General features: G+C 41.3%; 1 protein-coding gene across 1 annotated transcript; it reads left to right on the forward strand.

The window, feature by feature from the left end:
- Positions 1 to 240: 240 nt before the first annotated feature.
- On the forward strand, positions 241 to 15,040 carry ANAPC5 (anaphase promoting complex subunit 5). Its single transcript, XM_052797193.1, has 17 exons — positions 241 to 511; positions 601 to 680; positions 1,532 to 1,641; positions 2,041 to 2,236; positions 3,450 to 3,516; positions 5,300 to 5,401; positions 6,573 to 6,763; positions 7,676 to 7,757; positions 8,513 to 8,602; positions 9,555 to 9,736; positions 10,217 to 10,352; positions 10,590 to 10,664; positions 11,464 to 11,585; positions 12,765 to 12,872; positions 13,399 to 13,546; positions 14,152 to 14,314; positions 14,713 to 15,040. Exons 1-17 carry the CDS (start codon positions 308 to 310, stop codon positions 14,925 to 14,927), a joined length of 2,271 nt encoding a protein of 756 aa, XP_052653153.1. The 5' UTR covers positions 241 to 307; the 3' UTR covers positions 14,928 to 15,040.
- The last annotated feature ends 31 nt before the right edge of the window (positions 15,041 to 15,071 follow it).

The following is a 15,071-nucleotide window of genomic DNA, read 5'->3' on the forward strand; positions in this document are numbered from 1 at the left end:
ACAGTCCACAGCCTGGCTGGACGGCTGCGGCGCGGTGCGGTGCAGCGCAACACGCCCGACCCCCCTGCGCGGCCGCGCGAGCCGTTCGCCTGCTTACCTCCAGGCGGCGTCGCGCGGATCCTTCTCTCCCCGGAACGTTTCTCCTGGGCTCGGGCCGACAACCGGCCCCGCTGTGGCGCCGCACAGCCCCTCCTCTGATTGGCCGCGGCGCTGCTTACGTCATGGCGACGGCGGCGGCGATTGGCCGGCGGGCGAGCCCGGTTTCCCGGGCGACGGGGCGGGCGGCCGGTGGCGGCCGGTTGCCGCCATGGCGAGCGTGCACGAGAGCCTCTACTTCAACCCGATGATGACGAACGGCGTGGTGCATGCCAACGTCTTCGGCATCAAGGACTGGGTCACCCCCTACAAGATGGCGCTGCTGGTGCTCCTGAGCGAGCTGGGCCGCGCCGGCGCGCAGCTCGGCCTGCTGGAGCGGCGGCGGCTCAACCGGCTGCTGCTGCCGCTGCTGCAGGTCGGGGACGGGCCCCGAGGGGGAGGGAAGGCGACCCCAAGGGGCCGCTTGTGTTGTGGCCTGTCGCGACGTATCGCTCTCCTCCCCAGGGCCCTGACATGCCGCTGTCGCGACTGCTCAAGGCCATCGAGGAGTCCTGCTCGCACCTGGCCAGCTCCGTGCACATCAGGTGGGCGCCGGGGCCGCGGCCCGCCCTCGGGAAATCCTTAAACCGTGTCCCTGCCATCGGGGGAGGGGAGGGGAGGGGAGGCGAGGCGGGGGGAGAGCGGCTGAGGGCCGGGCCCTGGCCCCGGCCTCCGCTGTGGAGGGAGGCACGAAGTCGCAGCGAGCCAGGCTTCCCTGCAGCTGGAGGCAGAAGAAAGGCTTGCGTCGTTCAGTGAATCCCTTCTCTCGTGTGGTTTCTGTATCCTGTACTGCAAACGTGAAAACTCCACTGCCACAGCCAGTATTTCTGTGAAAGATGGGCGAGCTGTTACATGTGTGCTCTGCGCTTCCCATATCTACTCTGATCTCTGTGAAGAAGTGCTCTGAAATGTGTAAATGTATAGTTAAAATGTCACACGTTTGGGAGCAAAAATGTACTTTTACAGTTTTCTTAGTTTTCGTCAATATATTCTGAAAGGCACACAAGCCAAGCGTCGGACTTTTAAAGTTTCTGTGATACGGAAGATCTAACTAACTCACTAAAGCTAACTCGCTAAACAGCAACAGTTTAAAAAATCAGTCTGTTTTGGGTTCCTAACTGTTTCATCGAAAGAATAACAATCTTTTCTAATTGTTCTCTTTATTAAAAGAACTGTTTAAAAAAGAAAAAAACCCCAAACCTGATTATTATTTTGCTTATTATTAATATTCAATATATTTCGATTTGGCTCATGTGTATAAAAATCTGGGTGTCATGAATTAGCTACCACTTGGTTCTGTTTCTCTTTACTCATCTATACCTGAAATAGAAGAATATTTTATTGGATGCATATTATTAATATCCTAAAAAAAATGTGGTTTTCTTTCCCTGTTTAGGTTAAAACTTATGGCAGAAGGAGAATTGAAAGATATGGAACAATTTTTTGATGACCTTTCAGATTCATTTACAGGGACAGAGCCGGAAGTTCATAAAACAAGTGTAGTAGGTAACTAATTGTTATCCATACACTATATTTGATGTGGTATCTATCATTGATGTAATTCATTCAGGATACAGCTTTTTTTTTCTTTTTGGGGAGGTGTAGAGATTGCATAATACGATTTTTCTCTTGCTCAGATGTTTCATATTAACCAATAACTTCGTGTATTGTGCAGTTCTTGCTGATCTTAACGATTTTTCTGTGATCAGATAGTCTGTGAGATTTGCCACTAATTAATACCAGATTTACACCCTGCAAAATTGACTTTTATCAATTGGTAGGCTGAGATGAGACACTTAAGCAAAATTTAATGTGATTTGAGCTTCTGCTTATTACGATTTTTAGTCTCCTCTCTGAAACAGCACCCTTACAGACAGTTGTCATAACAGATGTTTTCCTTTGCAGGTCTGTTTCTGCGCCATATGATCTTGGCATACAATAAGCTTTCTTTTAGTCAGGTCTATAAACTTTACACTGCACTTCAGCAGTACTTTCAAAATGATGAGAAAAAAAATGGAATTGATGAGAGTGATATGGAACTGACAAATACAGAGGAACTGGAGGGGAAAATGGAGAAAGAAGAACTTGATGTACCTTTAAGGTGATATATTAATATTAAAGTCTTTCCCACTTCTTAAGAGAATTAGTCTTATTTCAGATTACTTCTATACACATCAGAGTAAACTTAAGCTTTGTCCGGCTCAAGATGCTACTCCTGCTAAACCTCCCAGACTCCACAAATGCTCATCTAGGCCCCATGCATGTCCTACCACTAACGTCTTCAGCTGCGATGTTGAGATGTAGTGTACTGTAATCTTGTATTTTTTTTAAAGCCTCATACACTGGCAGAGCTGGGTGGCCTCTCCATTTCCTTGGTGCCACCATGTGGTAGCACTTGTAAATGGCAACAGTTCTGCTCCGCGTCTTGTAGATGGCCAGCACCCCATCCTTTTAGGGAATCGCAGGCTAAAGGCCAGATGCTGCCCACAGTTTCCCTTCAGTACAGCCCGCTGCTGAATGTCTTCTCTGGTTGTGCTAGTCTGTGATGTGCTAAAGCTGTTGGAGAGGTCACTCTTGCTTCCAACAAGGAAAAAGTTGAGCTTAATGTTTTTGGTTTCTCTTTTCACCCTTCTCCAAATAAAAGAACTCACATCTATTTACATCAAAAATGAAAAGCAAATACTGACACTTTTCACCCGGTAGAGAGGTGCTCCACTGTAAGAATAATCCTAGAAGCATTTTGTGTATCCGTATATTTAAAATGTACTTTCTAAACTGTCTTTATATAAACTTGTGCTTGTGCATGCTCTGCTACAGCATGAGTCAGTTAACAGCTTTTGGAATCTGGCTGTATGCTGTGGTTGCTGTCTTTCCATGGAATAAACTTCTATCTGCTCTTGCAGAGCAGCTGTTTTCTGGAGTGATGTATGTGGCCAAAGTGCCAGTTCATTTCATTGTGACTATCTTCAGAAGAAAGGAAAAACAGAACAAAGCCATTTGAATATGTCAACCTCAACTCTTCTATCTGCTGTTTTTCTTAGGGTTTTCACGTGTATTTAGGGTAACATTCATATTGACTACCATCTCTGCAGGTTGAAGGTTACAACTAAAGTGTGTGAAATCATTTGAATTACTAACTTTGATGTAGCAGATTTCATTATTTATTAAGTTGTCTCCTTTTAGTTTCCTTTCATGCTTTAAGCTATAATATCTCATAAAACTTTATAAAGCAAAAGCGTGCAGTGTCTGATAAAATGTATTTCCTTGTATTCTATTTCATTGCCCTTGTTTCTAACCAGAGTGCTTCTTATCAGGGAAGAAGAGATATCTTGCAGTGGGCCTCTTTCCCAGAAACAAGCGGAGTATTTTCTTTCTCAGCAGGTATGTTATTTCTGAATAAAGTTGACTAAATGATCCATAACATGAATTTCACCTTCAATTTTATCCACAGTGTCAGACACAATGTTTTCTTAGATCTGTTAAAGATTTGTTGATATCTTGCATGTAGTTGCTCAGTATGAGCACTTGGGGCTAAAAGTGTTTTATCTAGACATGTACGTCATACGATGGTATTTGATTCTGGGAAGGTCACATCCATTCTGACTACTCGCCTCAGATTTGATGTCTGTGAAATGTGCAGTTTTGTTGATTATTCCAGCTGGCAAATACAAAATGGAGCAGAAGTACAGATGGGCACAAATGTCAGTGAATGCACTGCATGCTTATAATAGCTTGCTAAAAAAACAAAATACGTATAATATGTAATGTTTCATATACATTTTAAAAGTTCAAAGCAACTTCTCAGTCCCATTAGGCTCTATACTGTTAGGAGTTGTTGAATCTGGTAGCCTGATCATGGCAAGGCTCCTGCAGCTCCATGACTCCCAGTGCAACCAGTGTTGAAGCTGAGCATGCTGTCTGTTATCCCGTTCCCCTCTCTGGCTGATGAGGATGAAGGTCCATTAGTGTGAAATATATACAGGTGTACACTCTTGCGTGCACGTGCTCTCTCTCTTGATTCCACCAGTAACTGAGCTTATACACTCAGTATATCAAGTAACTGGTCCCTGGATTGTCTCGTCTCCAGTTGCCTCCACAGAAAGACACAACATGCATACAGATGGATCTCTCAGTTGACCCAAAGGCCCCACAGTCTCTCCATCGGTTGGCTTGGGACCTCCTGGTTTGCCTGGACTTCCTCCAGTTGTTTCGTTCAGAGAAACATATCTGGCCCAGTCTTACGGCTGTTTCAATACTTGGCTCTCAAGCTGCTTATCCTACTTTCTGCCTAGTCCAGCTCACCAGCGGTCACCCACTGACATGCACACTCTCACTTGCTTCAGTTGCTGGCACCACAGACACATGGACCTCTGCGCCCTGTGGTCCCCACTCCAGTTGCTGGCACCACAGGCAGACAGACCCCTGTGATCTAGCTCCAGTTGCTGGTGCTTCAACCTCCATAAACACACGCATGTGGAATAGGGGACCCCTTATCCAGGAGTAGAGTTAGAAATGGGGTTGAATGAGAAGACGAGACAGACTGCAGTGTTCTGGTCAGGGTATGGATTTAAACTGCAGTGGTGTTCTGTTATATTGTGTTTTTTAGCTGGTGTGATTTATGTAAAGTATTTGTTACTGGTATGTATACTTTTTTTTTCCCTCCTAATTAGAATATTATGTGGGAATGGGGATGTTTAGGAGGGGTCTGAAATTTGAAGTCTTTTTATTATTCAGTATTCAGTAATGCTTATTCTAGTAACTAGATTATTGTAATTTTTTATTAATTGATCTACTTGCCGAAGCAAACTATGGATTTACTTTTATTTAGTTTCCTGGTTTTTTTGTGAGAAGATAAATGCAATTCCAGTGAGTGATCTGTTGTATTAGTTCTTCAAAGAGAAACTTAGACAGAATTCTTTAAGTACCTTTGAATAAGCTTTTCTTTTACTTGGTCTCTCTGATCTCTGGAAGGTGAATGCTATAATGTAGTACAGAATAAAACTGCCACTGATGTTTCAGTGTCATAGTAGACAGAGCTGTTACAAAATCTTCTTTAATGTTCTCTCCAAGCAGATAACAAACTGACAAGCATGTATTAAAGTATATTTGTAACCCTCCAGTTTGAGTTACTTATCTTACTTTTAGTTTTCAATTTTTATTCCAGGCTTCTTTATTAAAGAACAATGAAACAAAGGCTCTTACTCCAGCATCTTTACAAAAGGAATTGAACAACTTGTTAAAATTTAATCCAGACTTTGCTGAAGCAGTAAGTATCTTTTTCTTCATCCAAAATGGTTGTAAAGGGATTTCTTAACTCTAGGATGGGATTATTTGGGAGTAATTTATTCTATATTGAAATACAAGCAGATGATAAAAATGTGAGTAAGTTGCATGTAAATGTTTAGTAGTTCAGACTGAAACTCCTGAAGGTACAGAAACCTTAATTAAGCTAAGTACTTAACCACATGTCTAGCTTTATGCACGGATATAATCCTCTTAATTTTGGTGGGACTATGCGAGTGCCTTCTTGTTCAACTAAATCTAAAACTTATTTCTTTTTACACATGCTTTCCTAAGAAATTTCAGGCCTTGTACTCCCATAGTTTAAAAATCAGTATTAAGTGCAATATCTGTTGATTTGCTTACTGGTGTTCAGTTTACTTCTGGTGCTTAATAGCAATTTATACTGAAAGCAACAGACAACTCACATTGAGAGTTGGTTCCAGACCTATGCTGTGACCATTTGCCTTGTTCCTCAACAACTTATTCTTGAGCAAGTGCCATGAGTTCCCAGTCAGCTCTTTCCTGCCTTACTTTTTAACTCTTCCTCCCAGTAGCCCTGGGCTGAGGCAGACAGGATTTTCCTTGCTCTCGTTTGGAGACAAGGGCTGCCATAGCAGGGGCTGGACTTCACAACTGCAGAAGTCCTCTCCAGTGTTCTGTCTGTCTGACATAAAGTGTTGTCCTGCCCAGGTCTCCATGCCAAGAAGAAAATGCATAGTTTTAGCATTTACTTTCTATCTGCATGGCATTTGGAAGCAGTGCTCATGCTTCTGAGTATCTTCCTGAGTGCAGACACAGTGGGAGTCATGCCTCCATTCCCACTCTCGCTTAGCACATAAATACAGGGATTCTACCTGTGTAGAGGTCTCAGATGGGGTGGGATAATTCTGACGGCCAGACCTTGGCCTATGGGACACCATGTGGAAGATCCTGTTAGGGGAAAAAAGCAATTTTATCCAAGATTTACAGGAATTCTGCACGGGTAGTGTCAGTATCGCTGCAACTTCTGATCAAGCGCTTTCCTGGCCATGCAGTATTTCGTGGTTGCACTTGTTAGGCAACCTTTCCCAGCAAGAATACATATAGTAATTACAAACAAAACCTTTGTTTTAATTGTTCTGTATAGTTAAAGCTGATTTTGCTTCAATTTTTAGCATTATTTAAGCTACTTAAATAGTCTCAGAGTGCAAGATGTCTTCAGTTCAACACACAGCCTTCTTCATTATTTTGACCGTTTAATTCTCACTGGAGCAGAAAGCAAAAGCAATGGGGATGAAGGTTATGGTCGGAGTCTGAGATACGCTGCTCTGAATCTGGCTGCACTGCACTGTCGGTTTGGCCATTAGTAAGTTAATATATTGTACTGCACAACTAAAATTCATCTTGTTGCATCTCCTAAGTGCTGTAGATAGACCTTTTGTTCATTCTGAAAATCTGTTCAGGAGAAGAAGGGACTTTTTGTAATTTGATAAGAGCTATAGTTGCATTGGGATTTTCTTGGAATCTTGATTTGTTTTGGTTTGTTTTTATTTTGACATTTATTTGGTTTCCATATAACTGAGCCATCTACAGCTGGGTAAGAGTTGACATTTGTCTGTGTCCGGTTCTCAATTGCTATGTTTCCATGACCTCAGAAAGGTCAGTGGACATGAATGCCTGTTTTCAGCTATATTCTCAGGAAAGTGTGGTTGGTTTTCTGTTAACATTCAAATCAACATAGAGCTGATGATCTGGAAAAAGAATAATTAAAAAAAAAAAAAAGCCATCTCAGCTTTTTTGGTTTTAAAATGCCATAGGGGTCGGTGTTATTTTATTGATAAAGCTGACTTACCCATCTCCATATATGGTTTGCATTTATTGACTGCTGCCTGGATGCATCATGTAAAAGGACTGGAGATGGGAAGGACATCTGCAAAGTTGAGAGCAACAACATTTTCTGCACAGGCAGATACTTAACGTTGCCCCTGTTCAAACAATAACTTGGCACATTGGCATGTACAGGGTTTGAAAGCCCGCTTAGGGGTTACAGTTGCATTTTTGTAGTGGCTTGCAGATGCCGTCTTGCTTATTATCCTCAAGAATAGAATATATTGCTGAAGTGCTAGGAGGAAAATACAGGCTTTCTCAGCAGTCTATTAAATCAGTTATCTTCTGAGTGCGATATGCATAATTTAGATTAATATACCTCTGTATTATAATGCTATATTTTAAGCACTGTGGGAGTACTAATATGTTCTCCCTTTTTGTTTGCTGATAGCCAACAGGCTGAACTTGCACTTCAGGAAGCCATCCGAATTGCACAGGAGTCTAACGACCACGTTTGCTTGCAGCACTGCCTGGTAAGGTAGCTGTGTTGAAATGAGGGTTAAGTCACCTTTGTCTCTGTTATCTGAGCCTTTGCTCAGTGAACTGTTGCAGAACTGCTCTTACAGTAGTATCTCATCAAATGCATCAGTAATTTAAATATGACTGTCCAACAGTGGGGTGCTTCTGGCAGGTGGGTCACCCAGAGCAACAAACTGGAGGGAGATCATGGGATGGTTTTGTTGCAACTCAGGATTACTTTCTTAAACAGGAGTTGTGATCCCAGAGTACTAAGATCTCAGTACTAACCTTGAAGTTTAGTCTTAGATGTTTTAAAGAGACAAAGTATTTCATAAACTTCCTCTTTACTGTCTGTTGGATTCTCAGAGTAATCAGCCTTCCTTTAAACAAACAGAAAGGAGGAGGGAAGGACTTGGATTCCTCTGTATTTTGTTCTGTAATTAACATTATTGGTATAATGAATTGGCATCAGTGGTATCAAACTCCCGAGATACTGTTTTCCACGGCTAACTGTATAATGGGGTTTCTGTGCATTACTGTGATTCTCCAGCATTGACTGCTGTCAAGCCAGTGTCCCAGCCTAGCTGCACTTTTGATATATTTTGCTGTGCAGCATTTAATAGGAGTTGCCTTAGTATCATACTAATTCTGAAGAGTGGTTTGTATTTCCAGTGAATTTTTGTGCATTCTGTGCAAAAAGTAAGAGAAGTTGAAAGTGCTGCAGCCATTAGCTATTTGCAATGAGATTTTAACTTTTTTCCCTTACTAGAGCTGGTTGTACATCTTGGAGCAGAAGATATTCGATAGCTGTGTTCTGCTGGAGCACTCTGTAAACAAATCTTTACATTTTGGTTTGCCAGTAAGTCCATTTCATTTATCCTTAACTTTATTCTAGGACAATCACGTGTGGCAAGGGGAGCGTGCATGATAGGGTTTTGGGTCTTGTGGCTGCATTGTTCAAAATATGTAACTGAATTTAAACAAATCTATTTTTAAACACTCCAAAATCTAGCTGTTTCTGTTATTTTTACTCTTCATATTAACAAACCAGAGTTCAGTTGCTTTAATGCCAGTGCATTATTGCAAGGCTCACTGTTTTTCCTTCTAACTTCTTTGTTTTTCAGGCAGAAAAACTCTCTGTGGCTACTAGCATGGCCCCATGCACCGTTTCAGCCTTAGGCCCGTAGCGCAATCTGCTGGTGCTGGAGGGAGGTTCTTATGCCTCCGCCTTTCCCAAAACTCAGTGCTGATGCCTCTGGCAGGGCTTTGAACACGTTTACTTGTATGGCTCTGTCCCAGCTGTGAAACCTTGCAAGGCAGCCCTCCCCTTAGATGGTTTTGTGCCCTCAATCTGTTGGCCGTTAATGTTTACTTCTGTCTTCCCCAAGATCTGCAATCTGTTTAAGAGAATTGTTCTAAGAGGAACTAAACTGCTGATGTTGGGAGGTGAGAGCAGACATGGCCACTTGGTGGGGAAGGGGAGGGAAGGCTCTGTGTTTTCACAGCTGTTTCATCATTGGAGAAATTCAGGTACAAGTCCTGTCATCCTCTTTAAGACTTCTGTGTGGGGGAGTGGAAATTACCTTTCACATCTAACAAAATGGCATTCACATATGTGTGGGTGTGCATAAGTGGGTATTTAAAGAAATGCCTGGAGCGGTGTTCCTTTGTCTGTGCTGAATAACATCACCTCTTTTTTCTTTGGGAGTTTTTTCTTAGTTTAGAACTCTTGCTCTGGTGTAATTTGCAAACTGTCCTGTAGGCTATTGTCTTTCAGTGCTGCTGTTTTGGTTTTTTTTTCTTCTTCCCAGTACCTTGCTTCCCTGGGAATACAGTCCTTGGTTCAGCAAAGAGCTTTTGCAGGAAAGGCTGCCAACAAACTAATGGATGCCTTAAAAGATTCTGATCTGTTGCACTGGAAACACAGCTTGTCAGAGCTTATTGATATTAGTATAGCACAGAAGACTGCCATTTGGAGATTATACGGCCGCAGGTATTTTGTTTCTTTGGAACTCTTGGGTTAGCTCACTGTACTTGTTAGCACATAATGCATTTTGAGTTATTTATATAGGTGTAACAAGTGACTGTGTCTCTCCAGTGCACTAAAATAAAGCAATCAGGCTGTGATTCAGTACAGACTGAATGCAATTATTTCCATTCTCTTGTGTTCCTTTAAAACTCATACTGGAGAAGAGATTGAGTTCCCATTTAGTAGTGGCAAGTGGATCATAAGTTGTTCCTGTGCCCCCATTTTCAGCATCTCAGCGCTTAGACTGTGCGCAGCTTTTGGTATGTAGTACTTGGTGTGCCTGCATTGTCCAGAGTTCCTGGATGGCAGTTGTTTTACAAGTTTTCATTCTCCCCTAGGCCTCTGGCTTACCAGAAAACATAGGCTGTTGTCATAACAAGACCATAGATTAAAAATGATTGTTATTTGTTGCTTGAAAGCTAAAAGATGTTTCTCTTGCACAAGCACCATGGCACTTCAACAAGCCCAAACACTGCTGAGCATGAACAGTCTGGAGGCTGTGAACGTGGGTGTTCAGCAGAATAACACAGAGTCCTTCGCTGTGGTATTGTGTCACCTGGCTGAGCTACATGCAGAGCAGGTGAGTTTTATGGCTAGTTGCACAAAATGTCATTTAGGTGAGAGGATGTGTGGGTGTTATTGACAGAGAAGGCGCGACTTGACTCGTGTTTTGTTCTGCCTTTAATGTCTGTATTGGGGGCGAATAAAATGTAGCGGTTTTGTTTGGCAAGTTCTTTCTGTGAAGGTTGTGTTGAAATCAAGGGGAGTGGTGCTTGTCCCAGGGTATGTTAATCAGAGTGCTGTTTCTGTGTTACAGGGATACTTTGCAGCTGCTTCTGAAATATTGAAACACCTAAAGGAAAGATTCCCTCCCAACAGTCAGCATGCACAGGTAGAATATTTATAATTTAGCCTGTAAATTCTGTACTATTATACAACAGGATCTGAATTCCATTGCATCTGAATTCTTTCCTCCATATGCCTCGGGCTATACATTTGCTAATTTCACTTGGCTCATGACCTCACGGGAAGCTGTGCAGCACAAACTTTTCTACAAAAGCATGAAAAAGATGCCTCTGTTGTTTTAAGACTGGCGAGACATTTATCTCACCATAGGCTCCTAAGAAAAAGCTGTTTTAAGTAGAAATGTCATTGACAGAGGAATATACAGCTCCCTCATAAGCACATATAGGAATTAAATGCTCTGCATTGATTTGGAGCTTCAAAGTTCTGTTTGTTTAGTGCTACTTATTTTGACATATTACAATCCCAAAATAACTGAGAGAATAGGCTGGTTTATGTGTGACTCTGGGAAACACATTAACACTTGAGTCTATAAGATAGTATTTACCTTGACGTGTTCAAGATTCCATTAAATATAGTTTCGTCCTTCTCTTTTCGTTACAGAACAGGTCTACTGTTTCAAAGCATTAGTAATGATTTAAAAGAGCTTTTTTACTTAAAATGCAGTCAAATAGGTGAGCTTTGGTATTGAAACATGAATCCAGACCTGAGCATTTCCGCTGAGGACAGTAATTTAGTAAATCCAGTAACTGGATAATTGGACAGTGGAGTTAGTTGTGTCTAGACGTAAATATCCGTAGGGGAAAATAAAAAGTAACTTTTAACTTGGGATTAGAAAATGAGCAGGCACAACTTCTAAAACTTGTTCCTGGATGTTCTTTGTTTAGCTTTGGATGCTGTTTGATCAGAAAATACAGTTTGAGAGAGCCATGAATGATGGCAGATACCATATAGCAGATTCTCTTGTAGCAGGAATTACAGCACTTAATAGCATTGAAGGCGTATACAGGTAAGAAATCATGAATCTGCATAGACTTGCAGGTGTGCCCCATGAAGATAATGAAAAATTTAGCAGAATGATTGCTGGCAGTCACATGTGCTTACATGTTCTTCCCTTTCCAGAACTAATTATGGTCATGTTGTCTAACCTGTAGTGCTTATTCCATTAGAGTATGTCCTGCAATAGTAATGTCTAGTTGTTTCTCTGGACATTTTAAGAACTGGAATAGCACTGCTGAAGTTGGTGTTATTCTAGAGCTGTAGATCTGTTGTGAGAACACAAAATACTTCTTCAAAATCTGCCGTGGTGACTGTACTCAAACCTAAGCACAAAGCAGAATTTTATGTCAAATAGCTAGGGATCTCGGGCCTAGTCTCAACTCTGCTACGGTAAGAGAGCTTGAGTGTCTTCATCTGTGTCCTGGTTTCTACATCTACAAAATGGAACAATATGATTTTCACTCGCCTTAATGGGTTCTTGTTTCTAAATGAGAATGACGTGTTAGAAATGGGTAGGGTTAAAATTTGTTATTTGGTGAGTATGAAAAACAGCTTACTGTTAAAAGCAATTTGTTGTTGATTTTCAATGAGGCAAAACACCTAAAAACATAGCCAATGCCAGTAAGCCGGAAGATCAGTATTCAAGCTGTGGGACCTGATGCTTGTCCTTCTGGAATTGGACTGTTTGTGATTTCCCTGATCTTTAAATAGTCTACTCGGTGTCTGGGTTCAGGGCATTTGTACACATCCCCTACTGCTGGGTATTTGTTTCTTATTTCCCTGTTCTTGCTTTTTCCCTGTTGCTCCATATCCTTGTTAGCTCAAGCCAATTTTAGCTACTTTACCTCATACCTGTTTTTCTTACAAATAATTACTTGTGCTTTCCAGCGTGCATGCCCTCCTACTTCTGCTGCCTGTTTGGCCTTGGGTTTTGGTAATCCCTGTTTTCTGTCTAAAGCTGTTTTAGGAGTTTGATCCTTTCTGCTGTGAGTTGTCCAGTTAGATTCAGAGATACCTGTTTTTCCCCTGCCAGTGTGTATAGCATGCATACACTTTGCCAGAATGCCATTCTGTGGTTACAAGAAACAGAGGTCACAAAATAGAGACCTATTTTACTGTGTTCCGAAGAGCAGAATTATATCTAAAATATAAAAATACGATCAGTGATGTTTTCTTTCTACCACGGCAGAAAAGCCATTGTATTGAAAGCCCAAAATCAAATGTCAGAGGCGCACAAACTTTTGCAGAAGTTGTTGATCCACTGTCAGAAAATCAAGAACACGGAGATGGTGATTAGGTAAGAATGTTTCATTTTCAGAGTATTAAAGCCACTATGCAGTGATCAAAATCAGCCATTTCAATTTGTCTGTGTTCAGACTTCACTAGTCTTCAGATTACCTACTATGATTTGGAGATTACAAAATAATTTCATTTATTAATCACGGTCTGGAGGAATCCTCAAAATATTGTGGAATTGAAACCTAGTCATCTTTAATATGTAAATTAAAAGGTAGTAAACTTATTTTAAAGTTCCATGAAGACTTACGGAAGAGGGAAACACTGCATCCAAAATAAACAGGAAATAGAAATGTATGTGTGTAGTTGTACCTTTGTGCTAACCTTCAGAGTAGTTACAGTGTTATTTAATCTTTTGTATGTTGGCGACATCTCCTCTTAAGAGTGTAATTGAAGCTTATTGTATATGCAGTAATGTAATTCACAATAAAATCAATACCATTATGGATGGAATAATTGTTGGGGAAATAAGCGGACATTTTTGATCAAAAGAAAATGTTTGTAATTCTTTCCCCTGTTTTGGTTAGCGTACTGCTGTCAATAGCAGAGCTCTACTGGAGATCTTCATGTCATACCATAGCGTTGCCTGTCCTGCTGCAGGCTCTTGCCCTCTCTCGAGAATATAGTCTACAGTACTTGGCTTCTGAAACTGTGCTGAACTTGGCTTTCTCCCAGGTATGTCTGATTTGTGTTTTCGCAGGGCTATAGGGCAACGTTTATTCTGGGGAGATCTGGATACCATTTTTATTCCTGTGAGATTTAAGAACACAACCTTGTTGGAATTAAATTATTGATTCTGAAGAAGTCTATTCTAAATGTTGATAATAAATAATAAAAGTTGAGTTTCATGTGTATCACTAAGATATGTAGTTATTGCATATAATTAAGCAGGCAAGCATAAATTGGGCCTGCCTTAATTGCTTCCGTTGTTATTTTTTTCTGCTAGTATTTTGGCTTTCTCGTGGCACGGTTTGGCATGTGTTTGAGTTAAAAATAATGCTTGTAATGGAGTTCAGTTATATTGTTTATTCTGAGCTGGCAGAGACGTGGTTGTCAGCACTGACTGCAGTGGAGAAGCCGTGCCTAATCATTTCAGATGGTAGCTCATTTCTACTAATAAGTTTTGATTTAAAAGAAGATTGTGGGGGGAAAAAAATTTACATCCTCATCTGTAGTGCATTGCATTATTAGAAACAGATGTGGCTTATGTTGGTCTTCTCTGAAGAAGCTGCTCTCACCAGTGGATTCCAGTATTAGACCAGTAAGTATTTCTCTTTCAGCTGATCCTTGGCATTCCTGAACAAGCCCTGAATATTCTGCACACGGCAATAGAACCTGTCTTGGCCCATGGAGCTGTCCTGGACAAAGGCTGTGCCATGTTCTTGGTGGCCAAGTGTCAGGTGGCTTCTGCAGCTTCCTACACTCCACAAAAGAAGATTGAAGGTAGTGTGAAGAGTAATTCTCACTGAAACTGCACTCAGAAGCTGAGAAGTGCAAACCAGTGTGTATATTGGAGTCCTGCTATGTGATCACTGTTAAAAAAAGTTGAAGTGATACAATAGTGTGTTACCTAGTTATCAGACAGCAAAATTAATTTGGAATTAGTTAGTTATTCAACGGATGCAGTTTATAATGGAATCCTGTTTATCTGCATACTTTCACACCCGTATTTTGCAGCAAAGGTTGATAACAGAAACTAGCTGAAAGACCATGTTGCTAAGACACGAATTGTTTTGAAAAGCTGAGGAATTTATAATTGGGCTCCTTAGAATTGAGCTATATTGCTTGGATTTGTTACTGTGATATTATCTTAAATATGACTGTCCCCCTTTTTTCGGCAGCTTTGGAATCTGCTATCTTGAATCTGAATGAAGCCAAGACTTACTTTGCCAAAGTGGACAGCAAAGAGCAGCTCAGAGATGTTCTCTACTTCCAAGCCCGGCTGTTCCACGCCCTAGGCAAGACCCACGAAAGGAACAAATGTGCCATGTTGTTCCGTCAGTTGCACCAGGAACTGCCAGCACATGGTGTCCCCTTAATCAATGCCTTCAAGTGATGCATTTAAAGATGAGATGTGTTTTCCTGGTTTTTTACAAATGTCTTTTTATTATATTCAGTCATCCGTGTTTCAAAATAACTGCCAATAAATCATGGTCTTCTATTGAACAACCTTGCATTTTGTTTGTAATGACTTGAGGGA

This window comes from Harpia harpyja, chromosome 9, assembly GCF_026419915.1.
Source record: "Harpia harpyja isolate bHarHar1 chromosome 9, bHarHar1 primary haplotype, whole genome shotgun sequence".
In the NCBI taxonomy this organism is placed as follows: domain Eukaryota; kingdom Metazoa; phylum Chordata; class Aves; order Accipitriformes; family Accipitridae; genus Harpia; species Harpia harpyja.